This window comes from Peromyscus leucopus, chromosome 2 (assembly GCF_004664715.2).
Source record: "Peromyscus leucopus breed LL Stock chromosome 2, UCI_PerLeu_2.1, whole genome shotgun sequence".
Taxonomy (NCBI): domain Eukaryota; kingdom Metazoa; phylum Chordata; class Mammalia; order Rodentia; family Cricetidae; genus Peromyscus; species Peromyscus leucopus.
Genome location: NC_051064.1, coordinates 33,081,478 through 33,107,598, shown reverse-complemented (window position 1 = coordinate 33,107,598; position 26,121 = coordinate 33,081,478). Strand labels below are relative to the sequence as shown.

The 26,121-nt window shown below is 40.7% G+C and overlaps 1 protein-coding gene across 2 annotated transcripts in view; it reads left to right on the top strand.

Moving 5' to 3' along the window:
- Window positions 1-26,121, top strand: part of Nkain3 (sodium/potassium transporting ATPase interacting 3) — a 684,808-nt gene that overhangs the window by 631,915 nt on the left and 26,772 nt on the right. For both annotated transcript variants that reach the window (XM_037202467.1, XM_037202466.1), the window contains exon 5: window positions 11,404-11,464. In XM_037202467.1, coding sequence (XP_037058362.1) covers window positions 11,404-11,464 — 61 coding nt within the window. The remainder of the gene's footprint in view (window positions 1-11,403; window positions 11,465-26,121) is intronic.

Sequence of the window (26,121 nt, the reverse complement as noted above, 5' to 3'; positions counted from 1 at the left end):
CAACTGGAGGGTGGCATGTCCAGCCTGGCGGTCACTCCTGGCTTTGAGAGCAAATGAGCATTGCTTTTATGTCTTCCTTCTTTGGTTGAGGCACCTGTCCCATTTTCCCAAAGTTATGGAACAGTGTCTCTGCCTCCGCTCCATGATTACCAGACACATTATTTAAGGACTCTAAGCAGCAAAGGAATTAGACTGGAGATCAAAATTGGCACTTCAAATGAGTTATGAGTTGACTTCACTTCATTTTGGACATGGTAACTAGATAAATCTTGTGCCAAAGATAGACTTCAACTGTTTAGCTTCAATAATAATGAATCTGATGGACCAAGACAGGTACTAGTATCCGAAGGAAATGTGGCCACATAATTCTGTACTGTTCCCAAACCATCCCCAAACTCTTAATTTCAACAATGAGAATATAAGTGTCATCAGAAATGGAAGAAAATTTTGCATTCCTACTGATGGTAACACCGCATTTAAGATGTGAATAGTAGTTCTCACTGAGTTGAGAACACACACAATAAAACCAAGGGTCCAGAGCAAGAACTCTGGGTCATCAGACACAACATCCTAATGCTACTATTTTATGCATTTTTACCTAAATTTTATACATTTAATGCTTAAGAAAAATGCTTTTAAAGTTTTAGGCACCATTTTAAAAATATGAAGTATAAAGTTAGTGTTTTATGGTGTGGCTAAGTGAATAACACATGGTTCTACTGAAGAATTACTAGAAAGAAATACACTGTCCTCTCAGGCCATGTAGGATTCAGGAATGTGCACCTGCTTTCACTAGCAAGGTGTGGGTTATGAAGAAGAACTCCTCTTCAGCAAGCAATAAACAGAGGACCCCATCGTGGGCCCAAAGTCAGAGCATCACTTCTTCCCCAAGCAGTCTGGGAACAAGATATTAATGTCTGGACCTCAGTTTTGAAATTGAATGTCTCTCATTAGGCACTGAGGGTGTCCCAATGTTCCCTCTCTGGTCCGTAAGCCAGAACTAGCCCTAAAGCAAGACTTAAGAAAAATAGCTTTCAGGAGTCTGAGAGTGAAGTCAACAGCTCAAGACAGGAAAGGGGGACAGAAGGTCCAACAAGCAAGTCTGGGGGCACTTCAGTTTGTCTGAATGGACACAGAGGGTCCTGCCATTCTGTCCTCATCCAGCTGCTGCTTCTGCTTCTCCTCCTCCTCTCCTCCTCCTTCTCCTCCTCCTCTTTCTCCTCTTCATCTTCTTGTTCTTTGTCTTCTTTGTCTTCTTCTTTCAAGACAGGGTCTTACTGTATATTCCTGACTGGCCTGGAACTCACTGTGTAGACCAGGTTGGCCTCAAACTGACAGATATCAGCCTGCTATGTCTACTCAGTTCAGGATTAAAGGCATGTGCCACCTTTAGTTTTTATCCCAGCCTCACTTAGTTTTTATCCCAGTTTGATAGGCCAAACTCCTTTAATAGAAAAGATATGAGGAAGCAGAGTTCAGAGCACCCTTGGTGATTTCTCCATACTCATCAATACTCAAGCTCAGACATCACCCATTCACTCAGACACTGTTACACAAACAACTCCCTAACCTCAAAACCCACAGTTTTAAAGTCTATTTTAGTTATACTTAGGATGTAAAATAGATAGAGAGTATATGAAATTTTCCTTGCTGGAAACATTTATTTTCAAAATTCCTAGATGCAACTATCTACTAATAGGTACCATTAGAAAGGGAAAATGAGACACTGCACTTAACAACTTGTACCCAATGGGCACAATCCGAGGATGAATTGTCTATGAGTTTAAGTAGTACTTGTGTCCTTTGTGATATTGTTAAGCGGGTTTGCGCAGTATCTGCACCACAAAAGCATGTCATTAAAAGTCTGCTTTTACTTGGTGAAAGCCAAGTAAAAAGAGCATTCGGGAGCTGTCTATGGGAGTGCTTCCCCACACACATAAAGGGCATATCCTCAGAGCCTGGATGAACTCAGTGCTGTCCCTTCTGTGCCTTTTTATGGCCATCATGGAGGGGACATCTGATTTCCATATTCATTGATTTATTGGGAGTCCAGGTGCCAAGGGGCCTCTTAGGAAGGAACCAAATATCTATAGGTAATTTCAGACTTCACTGAGGCTCCATAAGCAGATGTCATTCTCATTGTGGATCCTAGAAAGAACAGAATAAGCAGTTTGATTAAAAACAAGTGGGTTAGTTATTATAAAGATGCAGTGACCTAAACAAACAGCAAGTCAGTCCCTCTCAAGACTTCATCCCCTGAGGCCCCAGTTGTCCTGGCATGTGGGAGAAATCAGGGAGATTGGGTAGCAGTGGCTCAGAAAGACTGTCCTGGGAACAATAAAGAAAGAAATGTGTCCACAAAACAGTGTAAGATTAAATTGTCCACCTGCTGCCTGTTCTACAGTCCCTGAGATTTTTGTCTGTTGGTTTGTTGGTTGCTGTTTATAGAAAACTCCTTAAAAGGAAAGATAGACCTGATAACCAGCCTGAAGCTGAGGGGAGCCATCAAAGCTCAATTCTTATTCCACAGCAATAGGGGTCAGGGTTTCTCAAGTTACTGAATCAAGGCAGTGATCCAGTGGAAGAGTCTTTTACATTGGCCAAGTGACATGGCAGCTTCAACATCACTGACACTTTCAGAATTCTGAGATTCTTCCACTTTCTTTCAGATCTACAGTCTCCCCTCCCTCACCCCATTCAAAAACTGTGATGAATACCTGCTTATTACAAGGCAAGGACTGAGTACTAGAAAATGGAGCTAAGGAAAGAAAATTCTATAGAGTCTAGTGGTCTAGACATGACTAGACGTTGCGATCACTTTAAAGGTGACTCTGTGAAGGGGTTGAATCTGGAGCAAAGTACAGAAAGACACAGACCTTCTCCCCGAGAGAAGCAAGCCAAGACATTTCTGCTGGAGCTCCTTGTGGGGCAGTCTCTGCCTTCCTGGGTCCCTGGAAGGTGCCAAGTGCACACAGCTATTACAGAAAGCAGGAACTTCTGTGTGATGTGGGAACAAAGTGCCGGGTTAATTCATACTGGCATTGGCCAACTAGAGAAACCAAATATATCCAGGTGGGATTAAAAGACAAGAGTGTTTATGCAACAAGAGATGAGAGATCGGGGTGAAGGAGGACCAAGGCCAAGAGCAAGGCATGTTCAGGAGATGGAGCACAGACACACAGTCAGGGAAGCAAGGTTACAGAGGGGAGCCGCAGGGCATCGGGGAGGAACACTGGACAGGCAGGCCAATCTTTGTTCTTTAGTACTTAAAACAGAATATCATGATTTTAGAAGTATTTATTCCCATCCTCCTGCAAACAGTCTATATCACCACAGATGACAAGGAAGTGGGGAAAAGATGGGGGGAGGGAGGAGAGAGAGAGAGGGACTGAGGAAGAGGAAGCTCATTGATGTCACACTTTCTCCAGCTCCGATCCCTGTTTCTACTCATCTTTTCATCACAACTTTTTGAAACAATTATTGACATCCTATTTCCTATGACCCTGACCCCAGGCAAATAGGTGTCCCATTCTCCACAAAAATAACCCCTATCTAGGATGTCAGGACCCAGTGCAGTGATCAGCATTCAGTCCCCCTGCTCCAGACCTAAGAAAGGTCTGATACTGCTGGTTGTCCTCATTAGTGCCCCTCACACCTCCCTGCTGTGCTGTCTTCCAGGCTCAAATGTCATAATGCTCAGCATCTCATCATGGCATCCTTCCCTGGCTTCACTCACTTAGTGATCTAATTCGGTCACATGACTTTAAATATTATCTACACTGTCCTTCATCTAAATTACACTAAACGTAATTGTCCTCTGCCTAAGCTATTTCTCTCAGTTGCATTTGCAGCTAGCAAACTTCATTGGTGAGGTAACCTTGTCCCTTATCTTTACCAACATCCAGTTGTTTCCCTGTCATCCTGATGTCGTCTCTCTGTGTGAAACTGATTCCTGCTAGTCCTAACACAAAGCCAAATCAAACCAAACCTCTGGTCAGTTCCCAATGGTGGAAAGGAATTAACCTCTTACACAGAGAGTGTTGTTAAAACCAACTCTTCAATCCTTTGTCTTCATTAAACATAGTGAAAAGGGTAGTTTTATTCTGTCAGAATTTACAGAGAAGATAATTTTAAATTCTATATGATAATGGATGGTTTTAAGGGAAAAGGCAAAATGCTGCCTTTAAAAGGACTGCGTCTTTCAAAACTTTATTAAAATCACATTATAGGCTAGAACTGGTGCCCAGTGTCACAGCACTTGAGGAGCATTCATGAGGCTCTGGGTTTAATCATCAGCACAGCAAGGGCAAAAATCTCTGCCAGGTAAAATAGTTTCTAACCTGTAATTTCAGCACTGCAGCTAAGGCTGGCATGGACCTGAGGCTAGCTTGTCTCAAATATCCAAAAACAGAAGGTCCAAAATCCTGAAGATATTCATCTTGGTAATTACTTATTTTGTGAGTTTTCTTCTCTTGGCAAGAATGAATTTCATCTCATTTCTTGTAGATCAGCAGAGAGCCACAGACACTATTTCAACTCATGTTCTGGGAAAACGAGACGCACACAAGCCAGGCATCTACAGTTTGGTGATTAACAGGGTGTCTAGACAGGCTCTCATGAGCATAACATTATTAATTGAACAGCTGTTTGGTTAATCACAATAGCAAGAGTAATTCCTGGAATAAATATTTTATTAATACACCCATCAATAAAGCAAAAAGTAAAAGGAAATATTTTAATTAATTCATTTGTAATAATATTGAGATTATGACTGGCAAATTCTGTTTGTGGGCCTGGAGAGTGAGCTAATGTTTCTAGCATGGTAAATCTTCATCTTATTGTTCCTAACTAATGGAAATGTGTATTTCAATTTCCTGGCCAAAATTCCTTTTATGTCATCTATCAAGACTATATTAAGGTCCATTAGTGAACAATTGGATCTGATGAACACTCTGTTGGTGTATATTGTTCCTTTCTTTTAGGACTGTGCATTCCCACATTTCATCAGCAAGAACATTTTTCGTTAGATAAGGAATGCACTGTCACTATGATTAAATATGTAACAATATTCTCTGTCAAACAAAAGACATAATATTTGAAAAAGAAAAAAATACATTTGACCAACACGTACACAGTATGTATTTTCATGAAATACAGCTAACCTAATACTTTTTCAGAACCCATAGCCTTAAACCATAGGGGAAAAATACAAGTTACATTGAATTTAATCTGAAAATATTAGCCCAAAGCTTGCTGTTTTTCCTTCACAGAAGTCCATGTATAATGAACTTCTATGTTCCTCCTGACTTGTTTACTGCCATAGGCCATCCATCCATCCCCAAAGTGTTTATTCAATTTCAGTTTTACTTACTTGGATGAGGAAATGAAGGCAATAAACCTCACATCTAATCTTTAATGTTAGCCATCTGGTCAACATATATTTTTTGAGGCTAGAAGAAGGTTTGAACTAGAACCATACAGAAGTTTCCTGCAAAAAGTAAAATTTTATTTTATGGTATAAAAGTCCCTTGGAGGACACTTATGTTTATATCTTTAAGTATATAAATGTATATCAAAATGATTTGCCAATGAGCACTTAAAGCTTTCCAGACCTGTTCTAGCAGATGGAAAGAAAACCAGAGTGTCAAGATTGCTCTGTTGCTCTGTCAGGGAGCGGGGATGGGGTGGGGGTGCACAAGGCAAAGTGGTCTCCTGTTGAGTCTCCAGGCTCAATTCCATCAAATTAACTCCACATATTGATATGTGAGAGCAGTGTTTCAGCAAGACTGTTTGCTCCTAAGGGGCCTTCTCATCAATCCTCTGGCCTTTCTTCCAGTAAATGCCAATAGACCAACCAGTAAATGCTGATGGACTTACCAATAAATGTTGATGGATCCAGCTGTGCCAAATGGATTGAGCAATATTAGAAAACACCAACATATATGCTCTCTGTCAAAAAGATTAGCAAAATGTGAATATATACTTCAGACATCCTGCTCAAAAGGCATCAAAAAGGAAGATAATAATAATAATCTGCCGTACCATAAGTCAGCACTTAGGTGTGAATGAAGGTGTTACTCATTTTCCTTAAGAAGTGCAGTCCATTAGAACAATAGGAACTCATATGCACCATAGTACTGAGTACCTTGAAAGTCTCAGTCTTGCCTCAGAGGGCCCCTAGTGCACATCCAAACATGCCCACACATCATTGTCTTCCTGTCACTTATCTGGATGAGAAATGATGATTGTGTGAGAATTAGCTGGCCTTAGTTTGATAAGAAAATTAAAATATAAAATTATCCTACAACATAGCAACCTCTAGAATAAAATTAGAAATGCTTGTCTAAATTTCTGTCTGTGTGTCATTAAACAGCACAATGGATCCCGGTGGGTTTCTATCCCAGCAGCGTCCATCCTTCTCTACACTGTTGAAGCAGACCCAGGGTGTCAGTCTTGTTAGTCGCCATAGGAGGAAACCTGCAGCTAGTTTAGCTACCGCTTGGTCTAGCCCTTATGGTTCCAAAGAAATCTAATCCATTAATGTTTATGTTATTGAACTCAGGTGCCCTGAACCCATTAAACTATTTTTCAAGCAAAAATAACCTCTTCAAAGTTAGTTGCCAAAGCAGGTTGTCTTAGTTACTCTTTTTTTTTCCTTTCATTTTTCTCTTTATTTTATTTTATTTTATTTTATTTTATTATAATTTGATTTAATATTACATATCAGCCAAGAATTCCCCTGTCCTCCCTCCTCCAAACCCCTACCCCAGCCCACTCCCCATTCCCATCTCCTCCAGGGCAAGGACTTCCCTGGGGATTCAGCTCAACCTGGTAGACTTAGTCCAGGCAGGTCCAGTCCCCTCCTCACAGGCTGAGCAAAGTGTCCCTGCATAGGCCCCAGGTTCCAAACAGCCAGCTCATGCACTAAGAACAGGTCCCGGTCTCACTGCCTGGAGGCCTTGCAAACAAATCAAACTAATCAACTGCCTCACTTATCCAGAGGGCCTGATCCAGTTGGGGATTCCTCAGCTATTGGTTTATAGTTCATGTGTTTCCACTAGTTTGGCTATTCATCCCTGTGCTTCTTCCGATCTTGGTCTCAACAATTCTTGCATATACAATCCCTCCTCTTTCTCGCTGATTGGACTTCCGGAGCTCCATTTCGTGGATCTCTGCATCTGCTTCCATCAGTCATTGGTTGAGATTTCTAGCATGTTACTCTTCTATTGCTATTCTATTCTATTCTGTTCTGCTCCCTGGTGACTAAGCATTCAAATATATGAACCTATAGGAGCCATTCTTATTTATGACCACACAGGCCAAACAGATACACAAGTAAACCCATGCCAGACCCAGAATGCCTGTGTCTGAAGGATGCACAGATCACATTTGCAGCATGAGGATAACATGCTACATTTTTTTTCTCATTTACTTTTATCTTTAACCTAAGAAAAGCTATCTTCTAACAATATCTGACTTGGAGTTTCCCAGTGGTGGCCTCACCATGTCCACACATCAGGTGAAATGTGGCACTGAGGCTCCAGCAATGCCTTGGGGGATGCAGAGAGGGAAACAGCAGGAGCCACAGTGTGACCAGATTACCTGTGGCAGCCATGTAGCACTGAAGCTACCTGGGATTCATGCAGGGTCCGGCACATTTACAAATTACATTCTAAGTTTAACAATTTCAAGTCACATCATTGCTTCTTCTGTAACAATCTGTGGCTTTCAAGTGAAACTGGTTGCACACACATCTGTGAATTATGTTTCACGTTAAGAATGAACATGCATCATTCTCTTGGTATATGTGTGGTCTCTGTCAAGCACAATACAAAATAAAAGCCATGCTGCCTGAAAATGCAAAATGATACTCCCCAATTTGAAGTGGTCAGTAAGACCACTTGAAATAAGTGGTGTTTAAAACAATTAGGTTCTGCTCTTAGGACACATATTTTAGTGAAGTTGAAAGATATAAAGCCAGATGTAAAAATGTGCAATGACTTGCGGTTGCTTTCATCTCAGTATTACGCAATGGGGTTTGCTGAGAGGTACAGAAGAAGAGACAACTTTTCTGTTCAAATCATCCAATACCATGATTCCAGCTCAGACACCGACCTCAGAAAATCACTCTCACACTGGCTCCTAGAGCTGAATGAAGTTCTATGCAAGCCTGCCCATGGCTTAAAACACAAGTTCACAGATGTAGAATAAATGTCCTCAGAAGATTTCCACATGCCAATCCATAAAACTTGGGATGAAATAACTACTCAACACAAAAGGAAATAATTTGAGTTTATGGATGAAAGTAGGTGTGATAATCAGATGGGCTTAATAATGTGGAGATTGTCCAAGTGGGTTCAACACAAGACTCGCACCAGGAAAAGCAGGTCAAGGAGGCAGAATAGGGGAGATAAGAGTGATAGTAACATGAGAAGAAATCTGCCCTGTAGTGGCTGGCATTGAAGACAGAGAGGTGGTGACACCAGTCAAGGAAGACAGAAATTTTATGGAAACTATAAAAGCAAGGAAATAGATTTTGTAAGACCATCTAGAAGGACTACAGCCCTGCTGATGTGTGATATTAGCTCAATGAAGCCTATTCCAGGCTTCAGCAAAGAAAACCGCTTTCTGTTATTTGTGTCAGTTGTTCCACCAGCAACATAAAGCAAGCATAAGAGAGTTTCTGGTTTAAGCATAGTATATATTTGGTTATACAATGTGCAGTCCCCAAACAGTGAGACTAACAAGAGCTAGGCACCTATCCATTGGCAGATGCCTCCCAGCATATAATTTAGCAAAAAAAAAAAAAAAATCTTCCAGTGTTGCAAAGTCACCTTTACTTTCTGAAATCAAAAAATAAATCCCAATGTGTTTACCAAACATTTTAGACCATAAAATGCCATGCAAAATCATAAGAATAAGGCCTGTAGAGATGGTCAAATGATTAAGAGAACTTACTGCTCTTGCAGAGGACCCAGGTTCAGTTCCCAGTATCCACATGGTGGCTCACAACCATCTATATGTCCTGTTACAGGGGATTCAGTGCCCCCTTCTGGCCCATATAGGAACCTGCACATATGTGGTGCACATACTCTCATGCAGGTACACACACGCACATATACATAAATAAAAAATAAATCGTTAAAAAAAACAATTACTAATAATGTCAAAATCCTAAATAGGCAAAGAAACTGCATAGAGTTCACATAACTATGACTAATAAAACCTAAAAATGTATCAGATGAAGTAAAATTGCAATAAAAGAAGGTCTTTTATTTTACAAATTCATACTTTCTAGTAGCAAATAGCCTCTACTAACAACAACATGGCAAGGTAGTATTGTCAGTTACCACCGAGGAAGAATAAAGAGATACTACAGTTTATTTTTGATTATTTTTAACTGACTCATAGTAATTATATATTTTTATTATGTTGAATATTTCAAAACAACTAGGAGGCATGACTTTGAATGAAATGAAGCAAACATTCTAAAAGCCAAGTCAATAGTTAGAAAAATAAGAACAAAAAAAAAGTGTTGTGTTACTATAATAATTCTGCCTTAGGAATCAAAATATAGAGATAGAGATAAATACACAGAAAAAAACATTAATATTCCTATATTAATTATACTAAAATTACTTAATGATAGAATACTGTACATTATAATACATCCAAATGGTGCATATTTATGTAAGCACGAGTGACTTGGTCTTCACTTGGGTCCCGGGAGTGTCACTGTGACTTGGAGACTGTGGAAGAGCATGAGAGGACTCTCAGCACTGTTGTGGTGGTGGTCATAGGTCACTTGGTTTTTCTGTTTGTAGCTGAAGTCCTGCACAATCTGGATTGGGTAGAAGCCAACTAAAAAGCAGTTCTGTTCATTCTTCTACTGTCACTTCAGGCACATTCTAAGACTCCATTTCATCTCACCTTTTGGGTCCTATTTCAAGCAGAATTTACAGCTTCTTTGGATTCCCTTGTAGATATTAAATTATCTCAACCAGGTTCATGCAAACCCTCAGCTCCTCAACTTGAGCCCATCTCAGTACCCAAGTCTTCAGTAAGAAGGGACCGTACAGCTTTGCTCTTTAGTACCAACTCCTCCTTACTCGATTGTTAAGGGATGAAGGAGTAGAGATAGAAGATACAGGGAGTAAGGGCTGAACATGACTGACTCACATGAAAACTGGCCGAGGACACTCGGGGAATATGGACAGTTTCCGTAGGCTAGTGTTTCCCTCAAACAGTGATTTTTGTGGACCTCACCCACTCCCCCTCCAGGGTTTCTCGGATCATCCCTGTGTCTATGCATTACCACTTGCTGGCTGACTGTTTATCAGGCATACTCACCTTGTGTACCCAGAGTTCCAGCATCCTTCTCCTAACCACCTCCCCTGTAGGAAAGCCCCTCTGTACGCACTCACAGGCCTTGCTCCCTTACCTTCTCACTCAGCCTCTCCGGACTTCTGGACCTTCATCTCTGTTGTCTGGAGTAGGGCAATAAGCCTGAATTAGGAATCAACGCGGGCAGTTGCATACCCCACAGGTGTTCCTTGCAGTAGGAAGCCTTTGACACTGGGGCTACCAGAATGTTTCCTTTTCACTATTATTTTATAATGAGGATAGGAGGAGGAAACAAATGAGTTTTGACCACACAGTAAAGGGCAAAATGACCGACTCTCCCAGGGCTAAGAAGGCAGCTCTTTTTCACCCTATTAAAGAACCCGAGTAATTTTAGATTAGCTGAGATTAATTGACAGTTTTGACCTCTGTGAACTGTTGTGTCCCTAACTGTGTAGAAGAGCTTCAGGGAAGCTCAGAAAAAGAAACACAGAGAAGCAGTGGCAAAGGCTGCTCTGTGCTGCTCTGTGCTACCTTTGTTTTCTGAGACACTCAAAGTATACATTTTCTTTCCTGCCACTACATTTCACCACTGACTAATCACCAGCAAGCTAATATATTTTCTTATGATGTAATTAACAAAACAATTTAGTACTCAATAGATTTTACATTCTTGCAGAATTTTAAATTATTAAGTAGGTGATTGCTGTTTAATTTATGTGCAATATGTTTTGAGTCCTTTTCTGCCTGTTAAACATTAAAATTGGTGTAGGAATAATGAATATAGCACAAATTGCTCTATATATATGAAAAAGTAAACTACATATTAGGAATAATTTGTGATGGTTTGTATATCCCAAATCGAAGTCTGAGTGAAGTATCCAGAAATTGTTTTCATTTCTCATTTATCTCTACTTTTTAGAAAACTATTTAGGTTATTGACAAATGAAGAAGTTTTAAACAGCAGCTATTGTTTAGATGTAAAGTTTTATTCTATTACAAATTCTTAGATGTTATTGATATATTGGTACAGACTCTAAGAACACATGTTTGTTTTTCCAGCTGCTTGGTTTTGTGTATGCCTGTTACGTGATCAGCATTTCCATGGAAGAAGAAGACACCTGTAAGTACTTAACCCTCCCCAGGTTCCCTCTGAGTAAGACACTGATCACAAGGCCAGAAAGTCTTGCATATTTCAAATCTAAAATGATTGAAGTCAGCAGAGTAAAGTTATAATAGAAGTAACACAGTCACACAAGGTAGGGGAACAGTAAACAGGGGACACCCCTCATTCCTCACTCCGAGCTGCTCAGGAGTATGAGGGAGCCTCAGAAGCCTGGAGAGTGCAGTCAACCATATCAGAGTGAGGTCTCCCTCAGAACTAGGCAATGCTACCTCGTTAAGGATATTCTAGTCATCACCAACTGGGAGTATGCTGCTCGAAAAATTGAAATTTAGCCAACAACAATGATAGTAATATAATGCATTGGGAGATCCATATGTGTATGAATTATATGAATTTGTAAAACAACAACATTACACCCTTTCATGTGAAATTTAAAAAAAAAAATGAAGAGCTACTAAAAGTCACTCATGAAATGCTCAGAAACTAAGTCATAGTTTAGTATCAAATAAAAGGTATATCATGACTTGAGATTCTGTCTTAGAGACATACCAGCACAATGGTCAATAAATGCCATTTATTGAGCACCTGCAAATATATAAGGCACTTTCCACACAGCTGTCTGGTGTGCTCATGTAAGACAATAGCAAATGTTAACCAGTTTTCACAGTTGAATTACTTTAGAAAATCGCATCTACTCATTTCCACTGCTGTCCAAATTGCTTACAATAGAGCATTTAACAAAATGGGGATGTATAGCTAACCTTTGTAATGGCCTTTCTAGAATACAATACCAAGGTGAATTGTCCCGACTAAACAGGAGTAATGCCTGAACCAAAATCCATGACAATGTGATCTCATCTCAGTTACCCCAACAAATGATAGAAAACACTAGGCCTTGAGGTTAAAGGTGTCAGTGATTAAAAAAAAAAAAAAAACCGGCCAACACTAGCAGCATGTTTTGTGCCTGCTTGAGGATATTGTCCTTTTAATATTAAATGGAAAAGAATTCCTGGCAATTTTAAATGTGCAGCTAATGTAACATCCTGTCACACTTGGAGGGAAACTTTGGGGATAATATCTTCAGAAGCTCATTGGTTCTACAAATTGACAAAACTAAGTACAAAAATTCAGGATCATAATTCAGGCCCATGCCAAAAATAAAAAATAAAAAAAAGTCCACGTGACCAGGAACAATTGGTTGAACATGAATATCATCTCCACTGAAACTTCAAAGAAACTAAGATTTGGGTTAAATGAATACTTCAATTGCTGTGCTGAATATCTTATGAAGTACCTAACACAAAAAGGGGCTTTTTTTTTCTTCTCCTCATTGAACTCTCAGGAGACTCTCAAAAGATGCCAATAGTCTGTCCTACCTTGTTGCAGGAGAAAAGACACTCCAATCATTAGTCTTTTGTCTAACACAATGAATGTAAAAAATCATCTCATCAAGGTTTATAATTTTTAAGTGAAAGTAGGAAACACACAATGATGTATAAAATAAAAGTCTCACCTAGACTAGATAAAGATTTTTTGGAACCTTTCCCAGTCTTTCTTTTGAACAGTGGTTCTCAACCTGTGGGTCATGACCCCCTTGAAGATGAGACCTTTTTACGGGGGTTGCATATCAGATATTTACACCACAACTCATAAAATTAGCAAATTACAGTTATGAAGTAACAACAAAAATCAATGTTATGGTTGGGAGGGGGTCACCACACCATGAGAAACTATATTAAAGGGCTTCAGCATTAAGAAGGTTGAGAACACTGCTTTAGAGTCAGAATGTCAGAGGACAGGGACGATATTACTCTTGGCAGATACTGTGGTCCTATTGACTTTGGTATCTTTAATTAAATGGGGCCTCTCTATAGAAATCCCTGAATCAGCTAACATAATGCCATCACACTCAGATGGAAGCGGCTCTTCACAACCTGGTCTATTAATGGTTTAATTCTAGTGCTTGTTATAAGGGCCATACATAAAGTTGCTCAGCAGCATCTGGATGCTGTTGTTCTCTTGCCATCAATTCCAATGATACTTAGATTTAAAAAGAGCCCCGGGGTGCTCAAAATCAGTCCTTCTGCCCAACATAACATGACAGTCAGCTGAAGGAAGGATGACAGAGAAAAGACATTGCAAACCTTTTAGTCTGGACGTCCTCAAGACAGACATTTTACATTGTTACTGAAAGAAGAATCAAAGGAACAGGTGTAATTAAATTGTCCCAGCATCTTCAGAAGCAAATTGGAGTAAAAAGCAATGTCTACCGCCAATTTCCACGATCTCATAGAATGTCACAACTGCTGCCAGTGCTTTGCTGAATTCTGGGTGCAACAGTATAGGGCTCTCGGGATATGACGTTACCAACCCACAGCCTAAGAGAAGCACATCTTCTTCCAATTCTTTTTCAAACGTGTAAACACTGAATAAGGAAACATTTACTAATGTTTTTTTTTTTTTTTTTTTTTTTTTTTTTTTTTTTTTTTTTTTTTACTAATACTTTACATTGTGTCTAAGCAGTCCTCTGGAAAGCTCATTCTGAAATGTAACTTCAAAATTACCCTAATACCATGATATCTTGGCCAATACTCCATCGTTTATCTTGATTCCTATCTGATAATGAAATGTCTGCATTATTCAGAATACATAGTTAAACCTTGTTCTTTGACTGAAAGCTGCCAGCATGTCCAGAATTAGTAACGCTTCCACTGCTCTCCTCTGGACAGCTTTCAGAGCCTGTGGAGCTACCATTTAAGATAGACGTTTCTAAAGGGTAATAAATGTTTAGGGAAACGTTCATTTCAAACCACTTACCTTCCCAGTTACCTCTCAGCTGCTTTACTTACTGTTTCTTATAAAAATTGTGATCTCAGGTCAAAGACAAAGAGATAAAAGCTGACAGAGCACTGGGTGGGGTCCATGACTTTCATCCTTTGTCCTCATGAAAAAGTCATCACATGTGTTTCCCTTCTGTTTTTCATTCCTTCTTTTTTTATTTGCCTATCAATCTTAATGGATAATCCAGTGAAACTGGCATGTTTGGGATCTGTAATCATAAACCCCTGCTGAAATCTCCTCTGTGCGTGCTCAGCCAAAGTGAACTGCCAGCTTGTTATTATCTTGTCAGACCTACCAAAAGGGAAGGTTTTGTTTCTAGGAAGTGTGGAAATAAGACAAACTATGCTGAAAAGTACCCACCACTGTATATCAATACTAACAGGTTTTTCTGAGAAATCTATTCTAGTCTTGCTTTTCCTCTTGGCTTCCAAATTGCACCTGGCACATAGATTTGAGCAATCACCAAGCATCAGGGATCTGCAAGTGGTGACCTCAGTCATTCCACCTATGGAAGGTCAGGCAGCCCAAGAAGGACCTGAGCTACCATGCAAAGGCAGAGAGAGGACATCACTTCCTGGATATGTCATGAGACAATCTTTTTCTCTGTAATACTATCATAGGCCCAAGCACCAAAACCCACAGACCAAGCAAGACCCTCCACAGGGTCAAGATAGAAGAAACCTTTCATTCAAACCATTTCCAAAGTAAAGGCTAAGATCCTAGGGAAGCCGAGCCACAGCTGCTGTCCAACTCACTGCAGACTTCCTTAACTCAGCCTGAGCAGGGACTGTGTACAGTTTGAATTCTGCTCTCTTCACTCTTTCCCAAGTGCCTGCTCACACCTTGAAGGAGGTTTCCTCCCTCTGTCTACCCACTGGCACGTTTCTTCCCACCCAAGCTTAATTATCTTTTCCCGAAGTTGGCCACTTTCTTCTCCCTCTTTCAGGCTATCTCAAGGGACCTGTGATAGATTGTTCAATGCTTTCTTGGCATGTTACGTATTTTCTTTGGAAACATTTAACACAACAGTAATTTTCTAAGGTCACGGTATTTACCAAAGCAACCTCATTTCCTAACACAGTGGGCATTCTATAGAATATACAGCTGTGTGACATTTTCTGGTTAAATGTGAGCAAATGTCTATTTGCTACACATATAGTAGTGATGGAAGACCAAAAGTGTGGTTCCACTCCTGTATAGGTTGATGAAACCATGAGTCTATTGGATATTTGGAGTTCCTCACCAGGGAATGGGTGAAGAGTTACCTACAGGAGCATGGATAACTCAAAGGCAGCTGCAGCACTGAAAAGCCCACCACAGCATGAGTGGCAGTTCTTAAAAGCTGTATCCTTGGATCTCCTGCTCAGCAGCAGTGTCAAGTTGTGCAGAACATTCTTAAGTTAATGGGGAAGAAAGAAGATTCTGCTGTCCAGATGGTATAGAATGGAAGATGAGGGACTTGCAGCCCAGATGGGATCACAAGAGTGGGGAAACAAATGATGGACTGTCCACACCCTGTGGCACCTGGAATTCATGACCAGAAGAAAAATCACTGTAGGGTTAGTCGTGGTAAAATTTAGCAGGAACCAGTGACACTCTGGCAGTGTTTCTGTAATTCTATTTTAAATTTGAATTCAAACAACTTAATCCTGACCCCATCTCCACTCTGATGAGTAATGCACTAGTCCAGGTTAGCCAGTTGCACTGTTGGTATACTGAGCCCTCCGTTCTCTGTGTTGGTCCTTAGTGATGCCTAGGACCTGCCTTGATGAAGCTTCACAGTGTCCCATGAGAGCCAGCCACCTGCCACACCATCCGTTCACCTGTTTCTAGTCAGCATCTTCGCCAGAGCTCATATCAATTAACATTTTGAGTTACTGGTACCTTAAAGAAGCCTACATTTCAGAGATATTGGAGCCCCCAACCCCTGTTCAGGGGTAATTGACTGAAACTCCAAGTGATCACGCAATTCATGGTCTCTTCTCTTCTTTTAAGTGCCTTTATCATCAAGACTCTCACAGAAGAATAGAGAGATGGATCCCCGGGTAAAAATGATTTGTCAGCAAGCATAAAGGTCTAAGTTCAGACCCCACTGCCCATGTAAACAGCTGGTAAAGCCAGGAGTGGTTACGTGTGTGCCTGTAACTCCACCACTGGGAGGGTGGCAGCAGGGACGAGGGGCAGTGCATGCAGAGAGTAGGAGCACTGGACCTTTCTGGCTCCAGTCTACTAACTTCTCATTCATTGAGAATCCTTGTCTCAAGGGAATAAGACAGAGGGAGCAGGACATAACATCCTTCTCTGGCCTCTGCACATGTGTGCACAGGTGTACACACCTGCTTACACATGTGTGCATCTATGATACCTATACAAAGACTATCATGGAAATATTGTCATAAAGAGTTGAAACCCATTGCCCGCCCCACCCCTCAAATGCCTGAGCTCTCTCTGCATTCAGAACCATCTGTCTATCTGTAACTATGACCTCCCTGACACAGAAAAGGAAGATTCACTCCATCCTGTGTGTTTTTGTGGCTTTTATCTCTCTGCTTCCAATACATAAAGGCCTGTTGCTTCTTGAACTACTCTTTTCTTTCTCCCCTCTTCCAGGCACTCAGTTTCGTTGTTTACTCCTTCCTCAGTTAAGAAGTCACACCATTTTTTTAAAAAAAAGAATAAAGGCATGCCTGCTGCCTCCACACATGTTATGTATTCACCCTTCCTGTCTTTCATGCCCCTTCCTTATGTCTCCCAGACTGACAGCCCCCCCATTTTTCCACCTCATTCACAACCAGTCAGCTACCATCAGGATTTCTGTCCCGAGTCATGAAAACCTTATCCGAAAGGCCAGTGAGGCCTTCTGATTGTCAGATTCTCTTAACTCTCATTAAGGTTCCTTAGTATATATGTTATTGGGTTCTGTTGGCTGCTGGAAATTTTGTTCTTCTAGATTTCTGGGTAATCCTGTTTCCTGAGTTTTGTCAAAGTGATCCTTTCTTTTTCAATAGTGCATATTTTATGATTTAAATGTTATTTCTAAATTTTCATACAAATGTAACAAATACTTTATGGGAATGCTATTTACAGAATTGGAAGCCCTGGTTCTGGCTACTTTTGAAATGATAACTTATTATCTTTAGAATGTTCCCTAGCTTCCCCTCCCTTTCATACACAGCTTTATGGTTTATACTCATGATGCTGTACTTATGCATATTAACACTAGGCAATAAAGCAAAACATTTTAAAGACCAAATAATAAAAGAGATATTTGGAGATTTTAGAACAAAATGGCATATCATAACTTTAAAAATCTATTGTATCAGGCTTAAATATTTAAGGTTTTATGAAGATCTGATTTAATTCCCTTGGAAAAAATGTCGTATAAGTAACTAGCAATAAAAGGCGTATATGTGGAACTGAAACGAGGTAATAGGGCATGTTCATAAGACTTGGACAGCAATGTAGAAGTCTGCGTGTGTGGCACAAAACAGGTTACTCATCATATGGAGCATAGCTGACTAGCTCCTCTGCTTTGTCCATATTTCCCACTTGGAAATCTACACACACACACACACACACACACACACACACACACACACACACACACCTTTCCCCCCTTCTCTCCCTCTTTGTTCGTTCGCTGGCCATAAGAACAGAAAATCTACATTCGAGTTAATGGTCTATTTCAAGGACATCGTTCCTTCCACAGTCCAGTCGGCTTCAAACTTGTAGTGATTCATTCAACATCATCGTGAGAAATTTCCTAATACCTATACAGCTGTAGCAGAGGCTGCCTAGCTAGCTACTAACCCAATCTGTTCTTCTCCAAAGCACACAGTTGAGTGACTGACTTCTACAAAATGGATTTCAAACCCACCCCCTAAAAATGTCCACCAGCTTCTTTCCAAGGTGTTTTCCTACAACTGTGGGACGTTAACAGCAAGGAGCTTTGGACAGCTTATTTAAAACGTAGGTGCCGCTGTGTCCAAGTGCCCGAGGTGTTACACGGAAGTTGATCATGAAATTTGAGACTAGGATGCTAAATGCCTCTGAGGCCCAAGGTGCTAAGAAGTATCCAGGAGTGTCTGCAATGGGGGAAATCCCAGAGCAAAAACCTACAAGAGTTTTCCTGTGTGATTCAGAGAGCTGTTTTGGGTGACAGCTTTGAACTAAGACCTAAAGGACACAAAGGAAATACAAAGCAAAGCCAAAAAAAGAGCTCTCCGTGCAGAAGAACCAGGAAACACAAAAGAAGTCACTTCCTAAAAGAAGTTCTAGCCAAACCAAACGTGACTTCAGGAATGCTCCATATGGAATGCTCCATATAAACCACTCCAACGGGTCAACAGGTGACCTGGGCTTTCCTGCCCTATGTCTCACAAAAGAGCAGATTATATCCTCATTTCAAACCCAGGGCTGAGCAGGAGAACTATGGAAAAATGATCAGACTTTCCATTTGGCTTCAACTTTGTTTGATCTATTTAAATCTAGAGTCTGGATTCATTTACATGATTTGTTTCATTTGCAAATTAAAAGTTTCTTAGCATTTAACCTGTACTGAATTCATCATAGTTATCATTGTTTGGGAATTTTCCAAAGATTCTTTCTACTAAAACTGCATGTTCGTCACTTTTAAAGCTGCCCCAGTAAATAAGTCTAATAAAATAAACTTATACAAAAATTAAATTTCAAGTTTTTATAAAGTCTCATGAATTTACTGAAATTTTTTTAAGTATTCCAACCTAAAATTACAAGTGAAAAACCAATAAACCAATTTAAAACTTGAATTGGCTTTACAGGAGAATCTGTCTTATCTAAAATAATCTGTCAGATTATATTAAGAATTACAAATATTTTACATACTCAGCTGGCATAATCCCAGTTTGTAGTCAATAGGAGAGTATCAATACTGTAAAATATATTTGCGTTACACATACACTCTCTCTCTCTTGCTGATTAGACAACTATCCATCTAACTTCTATCTCATGCAAACCGATATTTCTTCATGATCAGAAGCTTTCAGGTGGAAAGCAGAATTGATTAATTTCAAGTGACTGCTATCCTTCTATGAATAGATTTAAATCATTTATATGTGCCTATAATATGTGTACATGTGTTTATGTGTATGCACATACATACTTGTTCAAACAAGAGGGATTCTCATCTACATGCTACAGCTATGATTAACAAAACAGCCAGAGCACCAAGACTTGAGTAGATTGAGACAAACATGTTTGCTCTACTCTGAGCCTCTTTGGGGTTCATTTTAGACCTGTCACCACTTTAAAACACTTCAGTCTCTTCCAGCCTAGCTTGGTAGCACTGGGTTGGCATTCTATTTGTTTCCTTTAACCATTCCACCTGCTGGCTTTCTGCATTGTTTCCATTTCCTAGGTAGGATGCCAACTGTTGTAGATATTTCAGAGTTTGGTTAAGCTGCATTTAAGGCATATCTTTTCTTGTCCTGGGGTCATCACTCTGTCCAGATGTGGAAGTATTTATTGTTCTGACCGAACACCTTATTTAGTTTGAGATATCTAAAGTAGGTCAGATAGCTAATCTTTTGTGGATTTATTGATCTGTTCATTCAAGAAATAGTCATTTAGGGACATCTGTGTGGTAAGCCACAAGATACAGAGATGAGTAGAAGAACCTAGCCATTTCCCAGGGGATCTTACCTTGTAATAGGTGAGCCAGTCCTGAGAACATACGGAACAGTGAAGAGAAGGTGATGTTATACTAAGTAAATCAAGTAGACCAAAAAACAAACAGAAGCTGAGGCATAACTGAATCAAGCACGGATGTGCAGAGCATGGGCCTTATCCATGTGTATGGGATATCACATAGAACAAAGAAAGGGAATTTTAAATAATCAAAAAAATATATTCCTTAAGCAAAATCCTGGAGGAAAAAAAAAACAAAATGCATACAAGAAAGTCTGGAAAAATCTGGCTCTAAGAATGCCATGAGCAGCTAGTTCTGCACATCCAGCTTACAGCATGAATAATACGTCAGTCTGTGAGGGACCTTGCACTAGCAATTTGCAAACTATTTCATATTTGGCACTCAGAGAAAGAATGTCAACCCAGTGAATAAGCTGCTCTTCTCCTAGTAAGAAATAGGTGTCCCAAAAGGCTAGTGGCTATTTACCCCTTGTGTCACTTCTCCTCACAAAGTCAACACACACAAACCAACTCATGCATTCACACAAACACATCTATACACATACATACCTGCATCCATATACACTAACAGATCCACACGCATACACGTACACACATACACACATGCAACACATATACAAACACTCATGCATGCACTCACACACAGACATGTCAGAGAGTAAGGCAATCAGCATCCTGTCACTCCTGCCCCCATTCAGACCATGCTACTTAGGATGCTCTACTGGAATGTGTGGAGTGCTGAATGGATTTCATCTTGAGAATGATAGGATCAGATTCAATTTTCTTAGAAAAGTAATTCACAGAGAAAAGGATTTATAAGAGAAATCTCAGTAAATAAATGGTACTTTAGATGGAGATTGTCCTGGGAAATGGAGAACCAAAAGTAATGATGTGGTTATAAAGAGAAAAAGAAAAAAAAAGAAAAAGAAAGAAGAAAATAGTGTTTCAAAGAAGAAATGTCTAAAATTTAGAAGCAGACAATAAAATGGAATCATAGAGAGACTTCAAAGCTGACAAGTATTTGTCACTTGATTTATTGAACAAAGTAAAACATTGGCTAATCATAAGCAAGAATGATAAAAATGAATTGGGTAAAACAGGGTAACTGTACGAAAATACCTTACGATGGGACAAGAATTCACTTAGAGTTGTTGAGACAAATCCAGGGATGTTTTTAGTCTCCTGCTTTTTGGAACATTTTTTTGTTGTTGTTTCAGTCACTCTCTTCTGCTTCACTGACCTCAAAGAGGTTCTAGAATTTATTAGCCCATTATTTAAGTATCACACACTCTTAGGAAATTCTAAAGTAGAAAGAAACTGTCAGTAAAGATTACAAGAAACACTCTGTTCCAAAAATCTGAACTCACAATGAGAACAAAAGCCAGAAGCAGAGATAATAAAAAAAAAAAAAATGTAGGGTAGCATCAAACAGAGAAGGTGGGATCTTTTAGTTGTGCTTTGTCTGGAATAAAATGTGACTACAGATGAGGCCGTTAGTACCGACCAGTCTTTGGTCAACAGTGGATATGAACAGACAGCAACTGAAACATTAAAGAAACTCAGAAGGGGACTTCAGTAAAGACCCTGCAGTCACTGTTGTTGGCAGCCTTTCCGTCTAGTTATTAAGCAGCTGATGAAAATTATCTGGCTTCCTAAAGGCATTTCTACCCTCGTGCAACAGTGCACAGCTAGCGCAGCCTTCAGAGCTGAGAAATTTCAGGAAGAACAGAATTGCTATTAAAACTGAATGCTGCAGAAGACAAAAAAAAAAAAAACTTATTAGTAGATGGGATAATGTTTGCTTATGATCCCAACAGTTGGGAGGTAGAGGCAGGGAGTCACCTCCTCAAGGTTATCCTCACCTACATAGGCTAGTCTGGGCTACATAAGCTTTGCAGGAAAAGAGAGAAAGAAAAGAAAGGGACAATTGCTGTTCTTTTCTAAATACTAGAAAGCAAACACTCAGTGTGTGTGTTGCATTGAGATAAGGGTGGTGTGAGCAGCTGCGTTACTGGCATCTTTATAAGGATGAGCAAGCTCTTGCAAAACAAACGCATGAAAAAAGTCAGAGAATAGTAAATACCATTATTAAAGCACCTGACAGAGACACTGAGCAGCATCCCAGATGCAAGAATCAAAGACAACATACTACATCATTCAAGGTCTAGGGATCCTTCAGGAGTAACTGCAACAAGCTTGTTCCTGCATCTAAAAGAACAACACTGGAAATATTAAGGAAAAAGTCACTGTGTGAGCGTCTCACAAAGAGGACATGTTCACCTGCAAAGCATCCCATGGGTTGACATAAATTAGGAAGGAAAGGGAGAGCTCGGCCCTCAAAGTTCATGCTACTAGGGAAAACAAAGAGCAGAGAAACATGTCAGTGCCAATCAAAAAGGAAAGGAAAGGTGAATGGAGCCATCTCATGGACACTCTGGCAAGTTCTACAGCCTCCCACCCACCCCTACCTCACCCCACCCTGCCCCAGTGACAGCCTCCTTGGAACCTGCATGACTCTCATAGGTAACCTGAGGCCACAGATTCTTCAACTGAGTTTTGTTTTGTTGTTTTCCTTATCAGAGTTTACAAGGAGAAGTATACCTGTCCAGAATAAAGTCATTCATAGAAGGTAAAACCTCTAGGCATCAAAATGTGACTGACTGGTGATTTTCTACCCGGTACATCAGCTACCCTTTCCAGATGTGAAAAACCTGATCTTGAGTCTAATGAGGGTTCTACCAGGACACAACCCACTCTGGTGGAACAAGCGGCCATTGTTGGGATTTTACAAATTCTCACATAACTCGAAGCTGAACAAAATTTCTGAAATACGAGGAATCAATAGTTGAAGAAAAAAAGTGCTATAAAGAGAAGCAAATTGATAGGCATTGTAACAGTGTTGCCAGACAGGGCTTTGGGACTGGATCTTAAGAGCAGTGAATGTCTTTGTCAAGAGAAAAGATGTCTAGAGAACAAGATTACCTCTTCAGGTTTCTCCCGCCTCCAACACCTCTTTCCCATGTTCTCATGACCTTTCCTCTTACATGGGGGTTAGGAGGCAGTACAAAAGCCTGTAGAAGTAAATTCTTTTTCATTGATTATCTAGTCTCAGGTATTCTGTGATAGCAACAGACAGCCACTGGGTATGTCTATACCCTGTTTAGGAGGCTCTGCATCTTTCTGAGGCAAGAGCCCCTGCTATAAAGACCATTTCTCTCTTATATCCTCTCATCTCATTTCCCAGTGTAAGGAAAACCAAAGAATACCAGCCTGAGTGGGGATGCTTCCCAATTCTCTGCATTAAGCTACACTGGGGGCAGCTGAACCATATCAGAGCACACATCAGAACCTGAGCTGGAGAGGGATGAGATGGGAGTGAAGAAGGTCCCCTTGGCATGATTGCTTCTGAGTAGCAGGAAGCTATAATGTACACTGGTCTCAGGACTCCCTGTCCTGCACTATTCCAGCTAGAGTTTGGTGTGCTGTGGCCCATTTCATTGGCTCTCTGTTTTCCCTGTGTTTAGTTTTGCATGCTTGCTGGGAAATGAAAGACCAGAAGCTTCCCGAGTCATAACAAGAGCAATGGGAACAGCCATGAAGATGACATTATGTCATCTCCTTCTCTCTAGCCTTGGAGGGGATTACAATGTTTAGGCAAGTGGTAAAGCATCCCCAGTCACTATTTTATGGCATTGTCAAGTTCCTTTGCATGGCAGACACAGCATGGTACCCACAGGCACTTGGGGTGCTGGGATTGCCAAACCCAGAGACTCAGGTTATCACAACAAGTCATGCCTTTTGAAAGCTCAGATTCATCAGACAGAAAACAGTGGCAAATTAGTGACAGTGTAGAGTATTGTGTTTCCTGCTAACACGGGAAGAGTTGCATTGCCCCCTGCCTCTGGAATAACTAGTCTCTCCTAAGAGCCCCTCTTCCTGGTGGGTGCTGTAGGTTCTCTTTGCGTGAACTGAATGGGCATCAAGTTCCTGCCCAGCTTTATTTCATATAAATCACCTCATAGAACAAGAAAACTGCAATATAACTGAGGAATAATGATGAGCCAGAAGATAAGGTTAGGATAAATATTTGGGGTTGAGGTATATAGCATAGTGACAGAACTCCTTCCTAACTTGCAAGAGCTTGTAGGTTCCATGTTTGATATCACAAAACAAAAAGAATAATACTGCTGGGTGGTGGTGACACATGCCCTTAATCCCAGCACTCAGAAGACAGAGGCAGGCAAATCTGTGAGTTTGAGGCCAGCCTGGTCTACACAGTGAGTTCCAGGACAACCAAGGCTACATAGAGAAATCCTGTGTCAAAAAATTAGATAGATAGATAGATAGATAGATAGATAGATAGATAGATAGATAGATAGATAAAATTAAAGGAAGGAAGGATAGTAGCAATAAATCTAGTAACTGGTCCTCATCTTCCTGAATTTTGTCTTCTCTGAGCTAAACACAGTAGAACAGGAATCCTCTATCCCTTAATTCAGTGACAAGGCAACAATCAGTGTGGCAGATCTGAAATGAAATGTTTTCATTCTGATTAATTATCGGTAAATACAATTAAAACTGGGACACAAAGGACAGCTTGAATACTTCTAGAAATGGCATGCTTCAGAACTAAGACATAATCACAGTTTCAGGCTCAAGTGTAGATCTAAGGCATAAGATCTCTTGTCTGACATCCCTTCAAGCACTAGTTTCTGTTCACTTCCCTTAAGCCTAGTCAGGCTGACTGACAAGAGTTTAGTAGACATGACTGTGTGAGTTTTCAGGCTATGTCATGGGAGGTCACACAGATTCTGCTGGCCTCTTTATCTCTGGCTGCTAACCCTTGGAATCCAACTCCCATGCTTCTGGGAAGCCCAAGAGAAGCTGCTGTTAGAAGCAATACACCTCCCAGCCTCAGCTCAGCCAACCAAAACAACAACCTGTACCAACTTCCCAGCCAAGTGAATAAGCCACCTCAGAAGTTGGTCCTCTGACTCCCTGCAAAGAGCCCCTGACTAAGAAATGACCCTTCCCTGGTGAGCTCCAATGGTTGATCGTGGGCAAATTCTTTTAAATCAGTCCAAGAGAGTGTCCCATCACTTATTGATATACAACCACCACAAGCCTATTGCACAGGAGCATACAGCCTCTAAGAGGTTAAAAGATGCTCCATTGTCCCAAAGCAAGAAAGTGGCAAATTTGGCATCCAAAACAGGGCCAATGTAATATGTAAAATGAAGTCAGGATGAGATAATGTGAGAGTTTTACCTGTATTTGTGACTTGTGGTTCTGAAAACCAAAAGAAATTTGAATAAAATACAGTGAAATATTCATAATCTGCTTAATTCTAACAATGGAATACAAAAGTCTGTTCCTTTATATTAATTTTTTCTGGGGATTATAAATATGTTATAATTTATAGATATATTTTCAAAGATTAAAAAACAAAAGAACAACGAATAGGAGACCATGGTAAATGAAGACCACATGAGAAGGGGAGGAAGCAGAGAGATAGGGAGGCCCACGGAGATCCACAAAGATACCCCCACAAAAGACTGCTGGCAATGGTCGAGAGACGGCAGGAACTGACCTACTCCGGTGATGGGATGGCCAGACACCCTGTTAGTTGTGCCATAAACCCCATCCAAGGAAGGTCTGAGGAATCTGGATGCAGACATCCACGGCTGGGCCCCTGGTGGAGCACTGGGAGTCTAATTAGTGAGAAAGAAGAGGGTTTATATGAGCGAGAATTGTTGAAGCCAGGGTTGGATAAAGCACAGGGACAAATAACCAAATGAATGGAAGCACAGGATCTATGAACCAAAGGTTGAGAGGCCCCCAACTGGATCAGGCCCCCTGAACGGGTGAGACAGTCATTTGGCTTGATCTCTTTGGGAGGCAGCCGTGTGTTGGTGCCGGGTCCTGGGCTTGTTGCATGAGTTGGCTGTTTGAATCCTGGGACCTATGCAGGGACACTTGGCTCGGTCTGGGAGGGGGGGGACTGGACCTGGCTGGACTGAGACTACCAGGTCGATCCCGGTCCTCGGGGGAGACCTTGATCTGGAGGAGGTGGGAATGGGGGTGGGTTGGGGGGGAGGGGGAGGGGGGGCGAGAGTGGGAGAACAGGG